Consider the following 22056-nt stretch of genomic DNA (forward strand, 5'->3'; position numbering starts at 1 on the left):
ATGTGACATGTAAGGTGTCACCAAATTGGTGTTGCATTTAGTTGTCCACACCCAATGTTCTAATGCTATCGCTTGAAATAGGGGATTGTGAAGTTGGGAAAAACATTTTTTTTCCTATGGTTCACATAGAAATTATGTATGACACATTCATGCCAACTTTAAGAAATAATTTAAAGGTGTTCAGTTCAAAAACTTATTTTGTGTTAGTGCAAGTTCAAATGTTTAACATGAATTAAAGAAGCAAATTAACAGGATCTAAACTACCAACAAAATGATTATGGGCTGTTTTTAAGGTGCACATGTGCAATGTTTTAGAATGACATGACATATTTCACTTTATGCATTATAAATGTGCACGAATGAAGTCTATCATCAGAATGTTAAAGAAATCAGAATATTTATATTTATCCTGGAATAAATTTTCACAATGACAATAAAAGCAAAAAATAAAATAAAAATCAACATGATGCATTGATGTATTGTCATTTTCATATGTAATAAAAGGAAATAAAATATTTACGAGGCAAAAATGTAATAATGGTACTTTAGGGGCCAAATATGCCATTTCAAAATAGTAACTAAGAAGCCACGGATTATTCTTCGCCGTGTTTATATCTCCCACTGAATGTCATCATCTTCATCGTCATTAATCCCTTCTTCGCAATCACAATCACAATCTCGCCTCATAATCCACGCCTCACGTTTTCTAGCTCAAATTCCGCTGATTTCGATCGTCCTCTCGTATCTCGATTCAGTTAGCAATTGGTTTGTATGGTGGTTTTTTCATCTCCTTGCCCTTTTGGTCAATCATTTCACCGATGATGGCGAATTGTTATCTAATCGATTTGCGTTCATATTCGGCTCTGTTCTTTGAAAATTGGCCTGTTCTTCTTTGATTGGTTTGGTGTCTGCCCGTTTATAGATCTCCATTCGATTAGTCAAATTAGGTGAACTTGTAAATCTCGAGGTAGATTGGAAATTCTTTATTGGCGCACTTGTACGGATTTGAGATTGATCGAGATTGAAGATATAACTTGCTAAGAGAAAATAAATAGGGATCGGAATCCGAATGGCTATGAGATTGCCAATGGTTGATTGCCGTAGCTTGATTGAATTTTGCCGAGCCTTCGAACAGCACAAAAATATGACACCGACGATGAATAACAACAACAATCACTCTCGGAACAATAGGAAGTATGGTTCCAATTCCAGCTCCAATTCAATAAACCCTTTGTATCATCCGTTTTGCGAGCGATCCCCCTTTGCAGCGCTAGATATTCTTATGCTGATTCTCGTATTAGGATCACTAGGATTCCTAATCATACCATACATCAATACAATCTATCATGAAGCGATTGATATTCTCCCATTGGTTTTTGAAGTGATCGGAGATATAATATCGGATGCACCAATTGCATATGTTGTTGGTTTGGTTGCAGCTTTCAGCGGAGTGATAGCTAGTATTGCCGCTTGGGAAATTCTCGAAGTAAAATCAAGGAAATGTGGAAAGCCAGATTGTAAAGGGTTGCGTAAAGCTGTTGAGTTTGATATCCAGCTTGAGTCTGAAGAGTGTGTCAAGTATTCGTCATCAGGAAGAACAACAGATTATGGCGTAAAGCCATTGGAACTAGGAAAAGATCACAAGGAGCTGGAAGCCGAGTTGAAGAAGATGGCACCTCTTAATGGTCGAACTGTTCTTATTTTCAGAGCACCATGTGGATGTCCAGCCGGAAGATTGGAGGTATGGGGTGCTAAAAGAATCCGTAGAATCAAGAAATGATTTTTTTTTTTATCTTATGCTAGATTTCTCTTAGATAGAATAAACATGAGCTGATATTATTATTCAAGTCTCCTTGTTCACCTACATACATAATAACAGATCCCTGCAATCTGCATCTTTTACTTGTTATACTTATCAAATTTGATGTAAAAAAGTAAGAACCTTTGATGTTATATTCAGGATTCAGGATCATCTACCTTGAAACTATTGACATGTATAACTTTATGGTTAATTTTTATGTATAGTTCTTCAAAAGTTTATGGCAATAGTACTCATGTATGAGTGTCTATTTTTATAACACAATTAACATTGCATTCTCGAATTATTTTTGAAGAAAAAATGAGTGAAAATCATATTATTGGTGTTCTTGTTAGAAATAAAGAGAAGGCTGGCATCTTTACAATATTGTCCTTGTAATCATGTGATAATTGCAAGAAGGCATATACAGTACATTACTATTTACTATAAAGAGGACGAATATTTGTATTTTTATAAGATTTTATAAAATCTTTTCTTTCCCTTTCACAAGCTTTTACGGCAAATTGCTAAAAATATATTTTGCAATTTATATTTTAGTGTATAATCAAATAAAGGATCTGGCTACTAATGCCAATTTTTATTTTTCTGTAACTGGTTTCTTATGTGATTATGAACTTATAATATAACCATTTAAAAATTAAATAAAAAGTATGTTTTTAAAACAGAAGTGACTAAAAAAATATTATTATATGTGCGGTTATTATAGTAATTTACTTGTAAGTTGTAATATTATGTATTTGTAATTCACAATCAATTGAAAATTTTGTTTTACTTTTGTCGACTGTTGATACCCTTTTGTTTGTTTTGTTTGTTTTTATTATGCAATAATAGTGAAACCTATATCTTTATTTCATTTTAAATGAAAAAAAAACGCATGATTTGTTTGACTGAGATAAAGATCATAACAGTGATGCATGACAAATATGGGTGAGGGGCTGAGGGGTTCCATCTCATATCCCCCAGCCATACAGAGTAGGGACAGCCCACGGTTGGTGTTTGGTTTTTCTTACCGACCTTGGCCCATGACTTTAAAGGAAAAAAGAAATAGAAACAAATTACAATCATCACAAACAACATGATAAGATATTAAGAGAGAAGAGGGTACAATGATAATCGACTTGGATATCGACATAGATTGCGTATGATACTATCTTTATGTAATATTTGGATACTTACTTCTATTTCGATACTTACTTCTTAGACAGGCAGACCTGACAAACATGTTGTGTCGTGTCGAGTTTGTATCGAGGTGAAACATTAAACATATTGAGAGAACTTCACCATAACCCGACCATTTAATTAATGTGTCATGTTTTGTCAACCCGTTTATTTTCATGTTGAGTTCGTATCGTATTAATGGGTTATGATCTAGACCTTGTAAATGTGTCGTTTCATGTAAGAAAAATACTAACAAAGTTGAAATAGTAGGAGTTGGGGAAACGGAAAACAAAAAGTGAAAAAAATGGAAACGATAGGAGTTGGGAGGTGAAAGGACGATGTCATAAGGAGGAGGGAGTTGCCGAATGGAACTGTAGAATATGAGAGAAAAAAAAGGAAAAACTAAAATAAATTTTTGACTTGAATGGCTAAGTTGTTTTCACATTATGATTTTGGATTTGGATCTGTCCAATTTATATATCGGCGGCTAAGTCGTTTCCATATTGTGAATTTTACAATCATATCAACCTAAATCTCTTATTTTTATATATGGATTTTAGATCGTTTCCATATTGTGAATTTTACAATCATATCAACCTAAATCTCTTATTTTTATATATGGATTTTAGATGAGATTGTTTAATTTATCAAAAATATTAAGAAAACTTGCATATGAATAAACATGCTGCTTTTAAATTACAAAGCCTACAAAGTGTCTTGACTTTGATTAAATTTCTGAAAAGATGTCTTACAAGACAAAAAGGAATGGGACTATTTGAAATCTGTAAATCTAGAAAAATGGTCAAAGGGTATATATATTACATGGTCTTCGTTATAATCATATGACATTAAACAACACAGAGTCCATCAACACGTTATCGAAAGATGTGCGGAATATGTCGGTAATGATGCTTGTAGAATTTTTCCGCATGACAATGCAAAAATGATATTTTGAACGTTACAACTAGGGATAAATAGTTCAAATCACGATCACGTACCGGAACCAATATTGAACCGGTACCCAGTTTATATACATGGGATGATATTCGGGACTTGAATTGGCCAATAATTGATACTCAGTACTCCGTACTTGGGACACGGTGCTAAACTTGTTTAGGTCATTTATCGGACCGACCCAAGTAATTAAAGGGTGTGCGTCTAGCCTTGAGGGAAAGGATCTGATGTGTTACCTTCGTGCACGTGCCAAAATATTAGTTGTATCTATTAAGGACACATTTGCCCCTATGCTTTTGTTAACATATTTGGTTGTATGAATGCTTCAAGTGCTTCCTTGGGCAACTTAATGGCAAAATATTAATTGTTGGATAAATTTTCCCTTCAATGTTCTTTGGGTTATTATCACTATAGCCCAACTATGTTTAGTATATTGGTTTAAAAGGTCCTTCATGACTTTTTTTTTGCATTTTAGGGGTACGTACTTGTGTTTTACCGTTTTAAAAGGTCATTATCAAAAATATGAAGGGGTCACCCGGTGAACCCCTTCCTAATCATCAATTTTGATATGCCACGTGGCATTTGGTCAACTGAAATGGTCCAAACTACCCCTGATGTTACTGCAATTCATCTCCTTAGATTGAGTTTGAAGACATTCGTTCCCGCAATCGAGCCTTGTCAAATCAAAATCAAAACAAAGAAAGACTATCAAAATCAAAACATATACATAGTGACAAAGAAAACAGACAGAAGTGAGAGTCCTATAGGTTACCTCTGAGTCGAAAAATTTAAGGAAGAATCGTGATTTGGGAACAGAGAGCTTGGAGCTAAGAATCTCGGCAACTGCAACACTTAGTTTCTTTTTTACATTAGGATTCAAATCTGCGATGGACACCAGCTCACCATACGTTGTTGGCTGCTCGCAACCTCCAAAAGCCATCGTCACAGATCCCTTGCTTAACTTTGACTCTAGAATCACTGCAATCGGTTTTCAAGTGATATTGTCATAAGTTCATAACCACAGCCTAATTCATTTCTACCCCAAGGAAATTGAAAATCACTCATGAACACTGAAACATTAACCACTCGTAAAAGCAAGACATGGATTGATTAGAAAGGGGGGTTTCTTTTCCTTGGATAATTTTTGAAGCTATAATAACATCAAGTCATCAAGTAACATTCAGATTCAAAGTAAGTACATAAAACACACACACATCCATAACAGAGAGAGAGAGAGAGAGAGAGAGAGAGAGGTGTACGTACGGCTTTGGGTTTGCCGATTAGGTCGACGACGGTAGAGGTGGCTTCGGAGAGGATGGCAGAGGCATCAATGCCCTCCAAGCTCACGTTTGTTGACAGATTCAGGCACGACATCTTCCAAAAACTTTGTTGGCCGTGAGATTGCTTCTTCATCGTATTCCTCCCTCGGCTACTTTCCGGTGACTAGTATTGTGACAGTAAGTGCTTACTGTCCCAACAAACTCTCCAAAAACCATCGTCTAGTCTCAACTCTCGGTTCCCTTCCCCGTGGAACTCTCACATAACCAGTATTCGATTCCAGTTTTGCAAATCTAGTTTTGTTTGAGTCGAATTTGGTGTTTGATTCGTTGATTTTGGGGGAGGACAAAGATAGTAAGAATATGTTGTCAAGGAACCGCCGCGAGGGAAGAGGTGTTCGTTATCACCATCGTTATTCAACTTTTGTTTTCAGTGGTCAACAAAAGTAGAACAAAGAAAAACATGGGCCCTGAGGTTTTAAAAAGAAAAATGAAAAGCAACCGGTAAAATCGGCTTAAAATACAGTCTATCCCTTTATTAGCAGGTAAAACACAAGTACGTACCCCTAAAATGCAAAAAAAAGTCACAAGGGACCTTTTATACCAATATACTAAACATCGTTGGACTATAATGACAATAACCCATGTTCTTTTTTCCGTTCCTTATTTGTTCGTTGTATGCACCAACAAAGATCCCTTCGTAAGCTGCTTATTGATTCTACTTTCTTATCACATCATATTATAAAAGGTATCCATATAAAAAATTATAAAATGACAACTAGTCTAATATATAACAAGTTTTTATAAACTTGACTTGGCCACGTCTTTCGGGGTTCTATTGGTTTTCAATTTCAGTTTTAACATTCTCTCTGATTTCCTTTTTATTTTTATGTGTCCTTCGTGGTTTAGTGTATGCTTTTTTTCCCATAATATTTGCAATAACAATCTAGCAAAAAATTAATGTTACATTTTAGTATCATAAAACACAAATATTTTTAATAAATTTATGGGATAAAGGTTACCTTTATCGGGATCAATTCTGAAATCTCTTGTAGATGGTATACAATTTCTTCGTCCGTAAAATCTATTTTTTAGCAACATCCATGCAAATTGATCAGGTGCATCTTCGAACGTATTGGTTTTGATTTCAGACTAATTTGTACATATTTGGTTTAATGCAGATCAATATTACTTCTTAATTTAAAAATACCAAGAAAAAAATTCCAGACAAACATTCCTAATTGTTCTTCGTATTCCAGATATTTTGGATTAGTTCTACGAATTTCAAACATTTCCTCATTCCGTAATCATATCCACTACGTAATTTACACTCATTTCCTCTATATGGAGTGTTATTAACATGTTTTAACTCTTATATGGTCAAATAGTTGAAGGCAGCAGTAAGTCTACATGCAATATGATATTTCGGACAAGTTCTACGAATTTCGGACATGTTATATGCAATATGGAGCTCATAAAATCGATTAAAAACTTAAATGCAACTACATAAATCAGTAGAACTAATTTGGTTTGATGAATCCATGATATCAAATGTGAAAAAAAAACTTCAATATTTGGTTGCCAAAAGTTCATAATGAATACCGTCAGGAATGGTATCTCCGATATGTGAATGTGTGGGACCCATATCTATATAATCCGTCTGATATAATATTGGGCTTGATCCGTTTATATCTTTTTGAATATCCAATCCAAAAAAAAATTATTTTTTATAACAAAAAAAATAGTTATTATATATAAAAAAAACCTTCCAAGATTACTCAATTTCCCTAATTTTATTGGTTATACTAATAAATTTAGATTTTTTAAATAACTTTTACTTTACTGAGCCATGTATAAAACGAACAAAAAGAACGACGGCGTTCTGCTGTCTCCTCCGTTCACCACCGCAACACCGTCACTCTTGTATCCAAGGACCCGTTGGGTACAGACTCTCCTTAGTTCGAATGTACCAACTATTTCAACTCTGATCTTTCAGCGGATCATCTGAAATTGGCCTCCTCACGTTCTGTTTACGCCCCGCTGTGCTCAAATTGAGTTCCTGTACATTACGAGATTAGGTCATTGTGCTTCTGTAATAGCAGTGGAAGATCACAATGAAGATTAAGTCACCAGTCTTCGTGCTCTTCGTATTGAGTTTGACGTTGGTTCTCAGATCGGCTGCTATTTCACTAAATGATCTCCTCGGAATTGCTCCTGAAGGTCCAATACATGTTCTGATGTGCGCGTGTTTGTAATTGTTGATCTACCAATCGTAATTTTAGTTTGTTGTGTAATATGCTCTGAGTTCTGTTTTTCTTTTACCAGATGAGAAATATTACGCGGGATTATGGTCTTCAGGAACGATTAAATGTAAAGATGGATCTAAAACATTCACAAAGTCACAGCTTAATGACGACTTTTGTGATTGCTTTGACGGCACCGATGAGCCAGGTTTAGTAGTTTATCATCAGTTAATATGAATATAACTCATGTCCTGAAATTCTCTACTTGAATGTGGTTGAATATATTTCTTGTTGTGCATTGGTGGATGTATTTGATAATCTATATGTAAGGTATAGAGGCTACAAATTCAAGCTCTTCTTGTATGCATATGCTGATCACGTTTTGCCTTTAGTTTGAACATAATTGGGGGTTGATTTGTTGACTCACAAGAGAGAAGAAGATCTTTGAGCCTTGAGGACTATAAACTTGATAGTTGATACTTACTCTCTTACCAGTCGAATAGGATTGCATGCAACTTGAGAATGGCTACTGAAGTACATCATTTTGAAAGTATGCACTGTTATCTTAACATTAACATAGTAGCATATTTGGCCTTTCAGGAACATCAGCATGTCCTGCTGGGAAATTCTATTGCAGAAATGCTGGACATAGACCCCTAACTGTATTTTCTTCTAGAGTAAATGATCGTATCTGTGGTAAGAAATGTTCTTACTCAAAACTCTCATCATCTAGTATTTACCAGAATTGATAGTTGTTAAATCCTTCCATGTTCTCCTTTTCACCACCAAATTTCATGTTCCATCTGAAACTTTAACCTGTTTTTGTTGAACAGATTGCTGTGATGGAAGTGATGAGTATGATGGTAAAACCAGGTGCAAAAACACCTGTTGGGAAGCTGGAAAAGTTGCAAGAGATAGATTAATGGAAAAGATTAAAATATATGTGGAGGGTGTTTCCATTAGAGACAATGAAGTTGAACAAGCAAAACTATCATTTGAACAAGACAAGGAAAACTTGTTGAAGTTCAAGCATGAGGAGAAAACTCTCAAGAGGATTGTCCAACATCTTAAGGGTACTTCTATCTGTAATTGTTACATATACTTTTCACATACTTCATTAGGTTACATGCATATAATATGGCTTTTGTAGACCACAAGGACCGAATAGAGAAGGCAGTGGAGAAAGAACGAATCCAGAAAGAAAAAGAAGAGCAACAGAAGAAGGAATCTGAATTGAAGGAACACAAAGGTGAAGAAAAAGTTGATGTTGCAGAAAAAGAATCCACAAAAAGTAACAAAGATGATCAAGATGGGATTCTTAATAACTCTCCTTCTGGCCAGGTTTGAAATGACTGCAAACTTGAATTTGTAATTTTTAAAATGTTTAATTGTCTCATACTCAGATTCTTCTATTAGAATCTCAACAAAGACCCTGCTGTTGATGTGGCACAAAATGCTCATACATCTCATGACAATGTAGAACAGGTAAATGTTAAGTACAAATTAAACTCCCATCAAGAACTTTCCATGTAAGCTAATTACATATTTACATGTTTTAAATGCTATTTATCTCTCTTAACATAGCATGCTGCAAAAGAAGAGGAATCATCTGATGTTACACATGCAACCAAAGACATCGATTCATTATCAAAGGAAGATTTAGGGCGTGAAATTGGTTCACGTTGGACTGGAAAAAAAACTGAGCACCAAAATCATGATTACGAGACACCTGTTAATGTCCACAATGAAGAAAATAATGGAGACAATACAGAAACAGATGATGATGATGATGATGATGATGATGAACATTATGAGGAAGATGACCATAGGGATGTTCAAGAAGACACTCATGATGATTCCAGTTCTTCACATGACTATGATCCAGATGAGTATGAGGACATTTCAGGTCTGCAATTTTACTATTTATTTTTTTCTGTCATATTATTTCGTTTGCTGATAATTTTAATTTTTATGTGAAAGATATTGAAAGTTCAAGTAGCCCATCATTGGTTGAGAAGATTCAACAAACTGTCCGGAATTTTCTACTGGCTGTAAATCCATTCCAGACTCCAGTAAATATATCAGGTAGAACATGACATGACAGAACAGGTTGTACTGTGTTAGATGTACATTGGACTGGGACTGAGACCGATGTTGATGCGACAAAAAGTACAATTTTTTAACCTACCAAAAAAGGTGGGACATGGGATTTGCTTTTGATCTAGATCTCTCGTCTATGCAAAAAGACGTAAATACCCTCCTGAGCACATGTCCACTCCAGTGTCTTTTCTTTTTATGAATTATTTTATTTTTGTTTTTTGTGTTTATGTAGAAGCTGAAAGTGTACGAAAAGAGTATGATGAAGCGAGTGGGAAGTTATCCAAAGTAAAAACAAAGATATCTCGCATCACAAAGAAGCTAGCAAATGACTTTGGTATGTTTATTATTATTATTATTTTTTTAAATTTGGTTTTATAAAATAGGAAAAGTACATTGCTATTCTTGTTATTTATATCTTCAAGTATCTATGTTTGACATTGCAGGACCAGAGAAGGAATTCTATTTGTTACATGGCCGATGTTTCGAGACTAAACAGAACAAGTTACAACTTTTCCATCTTTTTTTATTTTTTATTTTTTCCTCTTTCAAATATTGATCAAGTTTCTTTATCTAATTTTGTATCTTTAATTTTTTGTGATTTCAGATATGTTTATAAAGTTTGCCCTTTTAAACAAGCTACCCAGGAGGAAGGATACAGTACAACCAACTTAGGGTAGGTATTCACACGTTAACTATTCAAAGGAAACTAATATTTACAAAATTGACCCTTTTTCTTGAATTTTCACTTACTAAAGTTTTTTTTTTTTTTTTTTTTTCTTTTGGCAGGAGGTGGGACAAATTTGTGGATTCATACAGTGTGATGCTCTTTTCCAATGGTGACAATTGCTGGAATGGTCCTGATAGAAGCTTAAAGGTATCATCAAACTTGATTATCTCATTTAACTCATTCTGCTTTTTTAATACTTTTTTTTTTTTAAATATTCCATGACAGGTCAGATTAAGATGCGGATCAAAAGTAGAGCTTTCTGACATAGACGAACCTAGCCGTTGCGAGTATTACTCTTAAATTATTTTTTTTCATGTTTCCTGCAATTATTAATGCTAAATTTTCAAAAATCGTCCATGTGTTTTTCACTCTTTTATAGATACAGTCCAATAGTTTAGTTTTTTTTCTTTTTCCGTTTGTGAAATGACGTTTGGTCATGCTTTTTGTTCCTGGGAAAATGACCAATTTGCCCCCCTCGAAAACTCAAGAAAACAAAACCTCTAAACATGATCAACTCGTTGTCCTTTTATTTCAACCACAGTAGAAACCTTTTCCAGATTCCTCTTTTTAGGATATTTCAAGAAGGTGAGGGCAAAATGGTCAATTTTATGGATGGGCCGTTTACCAGGGACAAAAATGATGACCAAATGTTGTTTTAGGGTTGATAAAGCAAAAAAATGGAACTATTGGGCCATATCTGTAAAAATGTGATAAACCACAAGGACTGTTTTTGTAATTTAGTTAGTGTAATATATATGCATTATTTTGATGGCAGATATGAGGCAATGTTAACCACCCCAGCTCTTTGCCTAGAAGAAAAACTAAAGGTATCTCTCTCTCTCTCTCTCTCTCTCTCTCTATATATATATATATATATATATATATATATATATATATATATATATATATATATATATATATATAACACTATTATTATTACTTCACTATTTTAGTTTACTATTATTATTATATATTCGGATCTTGAGGCTTACAAAATGTTTTAGGAACTAGAAGATGAGCTTGAATTCATGGACAAGGACAAACTACAACTTCATGATGAGCTTTGAATCTTTTCGCCTACTTCTACAGGGTAAGTGTTCCTTGATAATCAAAATGATGACTTAGTCTCACTTTTCATCAATTTTTGTATTGAAATGTGCTAAAATAGGATCAACACTAGACTTTCATGAAATATATTATGGAGGTATATATTATTCGAGAACTTTAATTTTGCGTCATGTCATGTGTTAATATATCACTAGTACATCTTATATAAACAAACAGCTAGAAAGCTTAGACATTAAACAAAACAAAAACAAAAATTTAAGAATACTCTCTTCATTTTGTGATTTTATTTTGTGACGATCTAAAAATCATGGTTTTTATACATTTTTATTTATTTTGACAACTAGAGTAGTTTTCTTAAAGTTATTTCTTTAGGAACCATTGAGCTGGCTCACATTGCAGTCCATATCGGTATTGAAACCAAACTCACATACCGAACTCTTTGACTATTTTTGCAAGTATACCATCTTGAACCAATTCTGGTTTCTTTGAAAGTTAACACCGAATATGATTGTTACAAATGTTAATCATCATTTAAATTAGAGCTAAATGCTAAAGCATGCACTTTCCACTTTTTTTTTTTGTTTTTTGGTTGTAGTATTGCAGTTCTTACCCATAAATACAAGAAACAACAATATGCATTCATTAATTTATGTATTATAAGACTGCTTATTAATTTTTTTTTCATATCAAGCCATTGTACTTTGCAAAAATGGTCCCTATGTTTAGCTCAAAATTGCCACTTTGGTCCAAAAAGTTTTGAGTTAACACATGTGGTCCAAAATAGGAATTTTATTACGATTTTGGTAAAAAAAAAATAAAAAATTAAAGTCTTAAAATGACGATTATGTCCTTACTTTTTTCATTTTTATTTTTCTTTTTCATTTCTGTGGTTATAAGAAAATAAAAAAATCCCACCACCCTTACTATTTTACCACACGCACCACATCTGTAACACATTTTGCTTCTTCATCTCTCTATCTCCTCTCAACACCACCATAACAATCGGTCGGAAAAACCAGAATGTCGTTGCCACACCTGCTAGAAAATCACAACACCACCACCAACACCATCTTTACGTCAACTTCTATAACCCTACTGCTACCTTCTCTAGAGCTCCAGCTCCCTACAAACACCAACCAAGCTAATGCTGCCACAAACAAATTTCTCCAACAACGAACAAATATCTTCGGCGAACAGATCTAAACCGAGAAGGCGACAAACAGATTTGAACCGTGAACTTGGAGCTAGGGATTGCAAAGCATGAACCGGTGATGGTAAGAGCGAGGCAACACAGGAAAACCATACCAGTTGGCTTCGTCAACGATCGAGTCAGAGGAGGACGACAATGACGGATAGGACAACATAGAAGAAGGATACCGACGACAAATAGGGTTTTCAGCGGAGAAAAATTATAATGGAGAAGGATGGCATCGATAGATAGGGTTTTCAACGGATCTTTGGCGACGACGAACTTTAGGATTTTCAGATGTAGCGACGTTGTAGGTCCGACTGGACGTAAATGGTTCAGATCTACGTCATTGAATATTCAGATCTACGTCGCTGGAGGTGGTTTGGGTGGTCCGACGAAAAAAAGAGTCTCCGATGACTAGTGTAGGCCGACAAGTGGTGGTGATGTGGTGATTGTGGTTCGACAATGGTGTTGGTTCGGCAATGAGGGAGAGGGTTATATTTTTTTATTTAATTTTAAATCTAAAAAATAATAAAATTATAAAAGAAACAAAAAGAAATTAGTAAGGGCAAATCTTTCATTTGAAAAAAATAACCAAACTCGCAACAAATTTATAAGTTTTTGACCGGTGGTGCTAAACTTTTTGGATCCAAATGACAATTTTAAGCTAAACATAGGGACCATTTTTGCAATTTTGTCTATATCAAATTAGAGCATTTCAGGAGAACTTATTTTATAGCTTATTACTATTACTATTTATTTTTATTATTTATTTTTATTAAGTGGTCAATATCATTGGAGCATACAACTTATTTGCTTTTTTATTGACCATTCAATATATATTGAGCCGTCAATATACTTTCATGCTTTGTACATATAATTTCTTCTATTTTAATCATATTCATTTTACTCCCTTAATTATATTCTAAATATAAATATTATTAATTTTTACTAATTAATTATTTCTATTAAATGTTTAATAACATTTTATTTATGAAATATAAATTCTATAATGATCATATAATATTTCAATCCTTTTTTTTTAAAACGATAACACAATAATATAATTTCTTATTTTATGTATCAAAAACCCAACATAGTTTGTGTTTATACTTTTGTTTGTTTGTAACATTTTAGATATGATGTATGTTTAAACGAACTAAGCAAACGAGGGGTTTTATACAACATCTTAGATAAGTAGGGATAAATTGTTTAGTTTTAAAAAAACTATTGGAAGATGTTAAACATTGGAGATGTCATTTAATTAGATGTTAAAGATAATGAAATGATTTATTGACAATTATTTTTAGTCATGAAATATTAACCATTGGAAATGCTCTTGTATTTTGAAAAGTCTATCTTGTTAGAACATCAGAAAACTTTTTTTTAATTTTGGTTAACATTGCTACGATAGATTTTTCAAAGAGAAAATTACAAAAATGGTCCCCGTGGTATAGTATAATAAGCACAAAAAGTGCAACTTCAAGAAAATGGACAAACTCGGTCCTTATGTTTTGTCGATATTACATGGATCGTCCTTAAGCCGTTAAATCTAACTACAAAGTCTATTAAGTGTCGGTAAAATTACCTTTTTACCCATTCTTTTGTTTTTTATTAATATTTCTCTATGCTACGGGGACCATTTACTAATTTACCCTACCTATCATCCTTTCCCTTCTCATTTACGAATTCGTTTCCTCATTCCAAAATTAACTGTCACAAACACAAATCTTTAGCCATAATAATGATTGTTGAGTCTTGAACCATGTTTGACACATATGTGAGGGATGTTGCGTTTATACATCACTGCCTGAGTTGTTTATGTTTGTCGGAAAACATGATTGGGCCACCTTCACCCAACACCACTACTATGTTTATTCAGATCAAAGGTGGTTCATTGGAACTTCAGATGAATAACAAAAATAATCTTCAAGTCGTTAGATCTCAATATCTCTTCGCCACCATTATGCGCGGCTTCACCCAAAGGAACGCCGAAGGTTGTATCAAAACTCGTCGAAAGATGATTTGACCTCGTCGGATTCCACCAACAGCTTCACTTAAGAATATCATGACTTATGGAGCTTCTGTGCTTGTAGAACTAATCGGAGATCTCGCATTCACCTTACATTCCTCATCTTCTCTCACTTTCGTCTTCCCATATTTGAAGTCGCCAGAAAAATTGTCCTCACCCGAGGTCTTTCTCTTAACAATTGTTTCCCTATTTAAACCCAATGTGGAAAGATATAAGGTGATCGAGGGACCGTTTTATTTTTATAGGCTGGTATGGCCTATTGCTCTTTCCTTGTGCCTATTTCGCTGTAGGGGGTTGGTTCACGGGCACAACATTTGTAACTTCATGGCAGTAGAAGGGAATCGGGAAGTCTTGCTTCGATCGTTATAATATAATCTTTCTTTGAATTTTAGATTGAAAGATTTACAATCTTTTACAAAATCCCCATAACAGATGTTTAGAATCAACCGGTATCAACAATCGCCTTATCTTTTGGGTAAAATTTGGGTGATTTATATTAGCAGATAATAAATTTTGTTTCGTTTGTTGATGAGGCGGCACCTGGATTTGAACGGGGAAAAAAGATTTGCAGACCCCCGCCTTACCACTCGGCCATGCTGCCAAAACGATACACAATAAGATAAAAATTTTTGGGTTGGATTATTAAACTTTAGTTTATTGTCCTTGCATCTTTTTTTAATTTCATTTTTTTTCTAAATTTATAAAATTTCTAAAAGAAACTCTTTTCCCCTTTTTTACCACCCTTCCATTGATTGATTGTATAGTATCTCAAAACAAAAAATATGAAAAACTTCCCCTAACTTTTCTATTGAAAAATCAAATGTCCTGAACTCTCTATACACATCAGAACAAGAACAACCAATCGATGACATCCTGTAGGAATCTGCATCGTCAGAGAGGATAAGCTAAAACAAATTGACCAGGACCTTTCTTCTTCGCTGAGTTTCATTGAAGGTTCAAATATGAACAATGTCACCACAATTTTTCACGATCTGGGATTGTTTGTTTGGTTGACTGGATTGTTCCTTGAGGGTTTAAACTAAGGGAAATCACTACTAGGTTAAGGTCGATTCACATTACCACCACTGTCCAACTCATACCTTCTTCCCACTTCGCACTACCTTTATCGGAGAAACACCACCACCGGCCTTCAACAGAAGCCCCCATTTCATCTCCGCCAACTACCTTCACCGTCTTTGGCCCCACCTCCAAGAATCAATACCAATTTAGTAGATTTGGAACAAGAACATCGATTCTGATTTTGTAGATATGTACCAAAAACATAAGCTTTTTTTCATGTATGTATCTTGTATATGGTATCATGCTTCTTAAAATCACCGGAGAAGACGTTGGTGATGGTGGTGAACGAGAAAGACGATCCTGAAGGGCAGGGGAGCGGAGCGTCGGTGATTTTGTTCCATCTCCATCTCATTTGAATAAATGTTAGGGTAAATTACATACTTGGTCCCTGCAATTTAGAGAAATAATCACAAAATCCAAAAAAATGTAAAAGAAAAAAAAGGATAAAAATGTCATTTTATAGAAATTTAACGACATTGTTTTGACGCCGTGTGTCGGAAGGACTATTTTTGTAATATCAACAACATACAAGGATCGATTTTGTCCATTTTTTTGAAGTTGGACTTTATGTGCCTATTACACTATACCACAAGACAAATTTTGGGATTTTTTCTTTTTCAAAATACAATAACATGATAAAAAAAATGTAGTTGATTCTTATATACAACCCTAACATGAATATACATTGATCATATAAATTTGAACATTTTAAATAAAGTGTTTGTGTAGATATAGGTGTGTTAGATTAATTTATTTTGTAGTTATTGAAAGTTAATAAATTTGAACAGTGTTTGTGTAGATATAGGTGTGTAAGATCAATTTATTTTGTAGTTATGGAAAGTTAATAAATTTGATCAATTTAAACATTCATTTTTTTGCCTTTCTAATATTTGAATAAATGAGCATTAATTTTATCAAAAATCTAAATACACCATACAGGCCTATGAAGGAGTTCTTTAGGCCATGGGTTGTACTTCCCATGCCTCTCCTTACAATCATCACCTTCTCCTTACAATCATCACCTTCTCCTGACAACCTCCCCACCTTCTCCTGAAAACTTCACCTCCTCCTTCCACACCAACAATGGTGTACCTACAACATAGCAGTCTCCCATTGATCATGGTATGTCGTGTCATATACAGTGATCCATCACGATCGCTGGACAATGGAAGAATGGGGATTGTGTGCATGGTCATGGTGGCCTTGCTAACTTGGCCACGAAGCCTTCTCTTGGGATGTATACCATTTGGTGCAATTTAGAAGTTTGTCTGCTTTGGTGGTGTTTTGGCATTTCACATATACAAATCAATATTTTTATATTTTTAACTTTGAAGTATCACTTCTAACATTTTTCTTTTTGAAATTTTACATAAAACCCTTTCTATGTATTGAACTATATGGGTTATTTGTAAGTTTTTAAAAAGCTCACCATGGCGTGTCATGGCTCCAAGGTTTGTACTTGTCGTCTGGACACCCCCTCTAATGAGCCCACTATGAACGAGCCTAACATCCCTGCAATCTAGAAGGTGTATAAGAGGAGGAATAAGTATGAAGGACGCGTGGAAGGCCATGCTTAAACAAATCCTTACGTATTGAAGAGAGATAGAGGAAATGGGGAATATTATTTAGTTAGATTTGCTAATGTATGCATGATATGATTTTTGCTGTTATTCTCTTTCATGGTTGTTCCAAAAGGAATTTGGTTGTAAGATTGGGTAGAGAGAACATGAAATTTGGAGTTCTTTTATGAATCATCATTCAATGATCTTTTCATTTTTGAGTTCATTACATATTTTGAGGTTTCATTTCACTGTTCATTGGTTTACCCTTGGTTGGTTCTATCAAATTGGTTCCATTTCCATTCGCCCCTCTTCTCCTATGTGAATCATGGTACAACCCTCTAAAGCACAAGTTACCAATTGTCTCCAGTCTAGAATGGACGCACAAAATGGGAAAATTGGCCTATTATCCAACTAGATGCAAGAAATGTGCTCCTCCTTCCTGTCTATGCAGGATCTCATGGAGAAGACAATGCATAGTATCCAAACTCTCTCCAGGAAGAAACCCCACTCTGAGGGTGTCGTTGAAGCATCATGTCCTCTATTCTCCTCCTCCATCATCGTTTTCGGTTCCGATAGCCACCCCCGTTGACCACCAGACCGCCATTACCACATCGACGAATCTCTTTTCTCTTCCTAATGTCAAAATCCCTGTTTTTTAAGGTATCGGTTCCAAACGATGGATTACTAAGGCTGAATTGTACTTCTAAGTACACCACACCCTTCTTGCTCAGAAACTTTACCTCTCTAATATGTGTATGGACAACCCCACTCTACACTGGTATACTAACCACTTGATTATCCAAGATTTCTCCAAGATTGCAATGCCTTTGATTCGCTTGACAAATAAGAATGCGTTTTTTCGGTGGGGGCCTGATCAGTAGTTGGCTTTTGAGACTCTGAGGCAGAGATTGTGTAAGGCCCTGATTCTCGTGCTTCCTGAGGGTTTGGATGATTTTGTGGTTTATTATGATGCCTTTATTTCGGGTTTGGGAGTTGTCCTTATGCATAGGATTCATGTGATTGCTTACGCTTCGAGGCAGTCGAAGCCTCATGAGGTGAATTATCCTACGCACAATTTGGAGTTAGGGACTATGGTTTTTGCCCTCAAGATTTGGAGGCACTATTTGTATGGGTTTAAGTGTACTATTTACACTGATCACAAGTGTTTGAGGTACTTGATGGATCAACGAAATTTGAATATCCGACAGAGGAGGTGGTTGGATGTGGTTAAGGACTATGATTGCGAGATTCTGTACCACCCTGGGAAGGGGAAAGTGGTAGCCGATGCCTTGAGCCGGAAGGAAATGGGTGCTCCTATCAGGGATATTTGTTTGAGGATGGTTGTTACTTCGCCTTTTTTAGATTTAATAAAAAATGCTCAGGTGGAGGGATTAAAAAAAGGAGAATTGGAAAGATGAGTGAATCAGAGGTCAGATTCCTTTATTTTTCAGAGATAGTCGGGGGTTGTTGACTCAGTGTGGTAGAGTATGGGTTCTGACTACTGGTGGGGTGAGACTGACAGTTCTGGAGGAGGCACATAAGTCAAAGTTCTCAATCCATCTGGGGGGCCACAACGATGTATCGAGATCTAAAGTTGAGCTATTGGTGGCCCTGTATGAAGAGGTAAATTGCATGGTTTGTCGAGTGGTGCCTGACTTGTAGGAAAGTCAAGGTCGAACATCAGAGACCCCACAACAAGATGCAATTGTTACCCATTCCCATGTGGAAGTGGGAAGAGATTACCATGGATTTCATCACAAAACTGCCAAGGACAGCATGCGGAGTTGATTCTATCAGGGTCATTGTTGATAAGTTGACCAAGAGTGCTCATTTCATATTGATTGTCGAGAGTATATTTGCTGAGAAGCTAGCCGACATCTATATTTGGGAGGTGGTGGTTCGGCATAGAGTTCCAGTTTCAGCGGTTTCGAACCGGGATGTTTTTTTTGAAGGGTTTTGAGCATTCTAACACTCCTAAGGTGTGCATGCAACCCTAGAAACCTTTGATCTATGTTTTCTCTATTATACATGCAAACTTTCATTTTTTCCAAGGTTTCATCCTAACTAGTATACCATGAAGTATATGTAATACAAAAATCTAGTAGAATGACATACCTTTTGTAACATACACGTTCAGTTATCGTGTTTTGTTTAAAAATGAATATTATTTAATATATGATTTTGAGTGTTGAGTTCTAACAAGATAGTTTTATGAAGAATTGAAGTAAAACTACGTTTAGAATCATTTGGAAAGTATTGCAAGTCTTTTGAGATTCCGATCAAAAGTCAACTATTGAAATTAACGAAAATATAAATTTGGAAATAAATAAAAATAATGTTATTGAAAGTTGTAGATTATCTCGTTAGAAACATTTAGGCGAAAACCTCATCGAAATCCGAGTTATAACGAAGAAGTTATGACCAATCGAAGATCCGCGACAAAATCGACAAAACACTATTTAGCGTAAAAGTGAGTTTTCAATAAACTACTTTTTAGCTTTAGTGATCTAAATGAAAGTCGTAGTATTCGTTAAACCGAGAATTTTCATAAAAAGAACGTCCAAATCTGACTTCGTATGAGGAAGTTATGATTTTTCTAAGTTTCAGTATAGCAGTATACAGCTAAAAACTCGAAATAAAGATCGAGTGATATTTAGCCGACACAACCTAAATGAGAATCGAAGGTCTCATCAATAGTAGTACAACGGTAAAAAGACAGACGAAAACGGACGTCGGATGAAGAAGTTATGAATTTTTAACGGATTTTCCTGTCCCGGTCTGTTAAAAATAATAATATTAAAAATAAAGTCAAAATTAGCCAACAGAGTCTAAACGAAAGTTGTAGAGTATAATCTCGCCTACGCGTGCATATAAAGAATGTTGAAAACGGAGCTCGTATGCGAAAGTTATGAATTTTTGAAGATTTGGGCACAAAATCTGAGAAGTTTCGCATGCTTGGCTCGGAAGTGGCTACGTCACTCGCTCCTTGCAGGCGCCCCGTGTCCAATGCGTGTCACAGATCCTCGCATCCGAAGGTGCGGCCTAACCGAAGCATCGCGGTGGCGAGTCCGGGATCCGACGCCTGGACCCTCGTATGCGAGCCACGTGCCCCTCCCCCTCGCCCTCGCTGCTGCCGCGTGTCCCTCTTCTCTTCGGATCCGAGCCCTCGCACCTATATAAGAGGGTGCGAACCCTCCCGGTTTAGTTTGGAAATTTCACACTTTTTACCCCTAAATCCAATTTTAAGCTATTCCAACATCCCCCAAAGCCCCGGGATCATACCTAACACCTGAAAAACGTCGTGAAGTGGCCAAAGACCCCGGGAAATTTATCTTTTCGGTTTGAAGCTCAACCCTCGCAAGGCCTGGTTTTCAATAAAGCTCCCGGTTTTCATCAAAGAAAGTTAATTATAGAAACGAAATGCTGCCCAAATTACTATTTTAACCTCCGGTTATTTCACGGTGAGTTCAATATAGGGACAATTGTATGTTATGTGTTATATGTTAAATGTGCTTTCCTATGTTATTATGGTTTTATACCTCTGGTTATGTAGAGAATGACTCGTATAACTTCTGGTATTGGCTTTGAGCCTTTGGCCATGTAGAGCATGTCTCGTATTATTTTGGTAACAGAGCTATACCTTTGACCATGAAGTGAATGACTAAGCATCACTTGGGTACTGGTATGTAGCCATTGACCATGAAGTGAATGATTAAGCATCACTTTGGCATTGTCAGAAGGCTAGGTAGGGCTGAAATGCCTATAAAGTGCTAGCAAAATGTTTATTCCGAAATCGTTTATTTTTCCATGCCACATAGACAGAAGTCTTATTGTATATCAAGTTGAAATTGTTGTATCTCATTGATTGTAAATCTTTGAATTAGATCATTTGTTGATATGGAAAGCTTGTCACATGATTCACATATGCCTTTGTTGTTCTTTATTCCTCTTTGTTTCTATCATATTGGTATATATATGGCATAACGTTATATTGTATTTATTTTTGAACTCACTAAGCGTCACCGCTTATCCCTCACAATGTTTAACTATTGCAGGTAATAAGCATCCAGTATAGACACATACTGTTGGAAGATTTAGAATAGTTAATAATATTACTTTTGTATTTAATGAACATGTATGTATAAAATTATAATTTCATGGGTAGTTATGTATTATACTAAAACTTAGTCGGTTTGTATCCAGTCTTTTGTAATTAAACTATCAATGTAAAATATTGTTTATGAATATGCATGTAGCATGTTTTGGAGTAATATGATGTAGTTTTAGAGAGGGGTTCTCACAATCATGGTATCAGAGCAGTAGTTTAAGTGAACTAAATACCACAGATTGGTATTTAGACTTAAACCGTCGGAAGTTCAATATATGAACGGATTCATTAGGAGTATATGGATATAAACCATAGGAAAGAATTAAGTGGAGTATTGGATAATGATAAGCTACTTCAAAAGTTTTAGAGCATTAGTTTAAGCGAAGTAGGAATTGTAAGGATTTCTAGGCTTAAACTTGAATTGCTAAGTAATGATGGTACGATGTGTGCCTAGTATACTTTAGGTTGAATACCTCACTTGCTATAGTGTGCACTAGCATACTTTAAGGGAGATGCCTTATATGCTAATATGTGCTAAAAGAAAAATAAAATACCCGAAAGCGCGAGCACGACTTAGAGATACGTGGTGTCACTCTTTCGAAGCATCCACGTGTCGATAGAATTGTTTCTGTTTCTTCTATTCCATCGGCATGAAACTTTTTCGAGGTGATAAGGAGACTTACTACAGTTGACATCGATAAACAGTCAAAGGATATCGTAAAATAAAATCTATCAAGTG

General features: G+C 35.2%; 3 protein-coding genes across 4 annotated transcripts; 2 read left to right on the forward strand and 1 right to left on the reverse strand.

Moving 5' to 3' along the window:
• The first annotated feature begins 582 nt into the window (after positions 1–582).
• LOC145122712 (uncharacterized protein At5g19025-like) lies at positions 583–1972 on the forward strand. The gene has a single exon (XM_079058278.1). The coding sequence runs from the start codon at positions 1070–1072 to the stop codon at positions 1778–1780; it is 711 nt and encodes a 236-aa protein (XP_078914404.1). The 5' UTR covers positions 583–1069; the 3' UTR covers positions 1781–1972.
• Positions 1973–4517: 2545 nt separating this feature from the next.
• LOC145121857 (uncharacterized) lies at positions 4518–5305 on the reverse strand. The gene is made up of 2 exons (XM_079057550.1): positions 5191–5305; positions 4518–4900 (listed from the first exon to the last, which is right to left on the reverse strand). The coding sequence occupies exons 1-2, from the start codon at positions 5303–5305 to the stop codon at positions 4518–4520; spliced, it is 498 nt and encodes a 165-aa protein (XP_078913676.1).
• A 1758-nt stretch (positions 5306–7063) lies between these two features.
• On the forward strand, positions 7064–21415 carry LOC145120746 (glucosidase 2 subunit beta-like). Of its 2 annotated transcripts, XM_079056547.1 has the most exons (16): positions 7064–7428; positions 7534–7659; positions 8052–8147; positions 8285–8524; positions 8602–8792; positions 8868–8936; positions 9036–9357; positions 9432–9536; positions 9784–9885; positions 9995–10052; positions 10156–10224; positions 10338–10425; positions 10504–10565; positions 11054–11105; positions 11283–11368; positions 21265–21415. In XM_079056547.1, exons 1-15 carry the CDS (start codon positions 7323–7325, stop codon positions 11343–11345), a joined length of 1749 nt encoding a protein of 582 aa, XP_078912673.1. In that variant the 5' UTR covers positions 7064–7322; the 3' UTR covers positions 11346–11368; positions 21265–21415. The 2 variants fall into 2 exon arrangements, with proteins under 2 accessions (XP_078912673.1, XP_078912672.1); XM_079056546.1 differs by lacking the exon at positions 21265–21415 and having other exon boundaries at positions 11283–11516.
• Positions 21416–22056: the final 641 nt, after the last annotated feature.

The sequence above is a fragment of the Lactuca virosa genome, chromosome 6 (genome assembly GCF_052849685.1).
Source record: "Lactuca virosa cultivar CGN04683 chromosome 6, Lactuca_virosa_CGN04683_v6, whole genome shotgun sequence".
Taxonomy (NCBI): domain Eukaryota; kingdom Viridiplantae; phylum Streptophyta; class Magnoliopsida; order Asterales; family Asteraceae; genus Lactuca; species Lactuca virosa.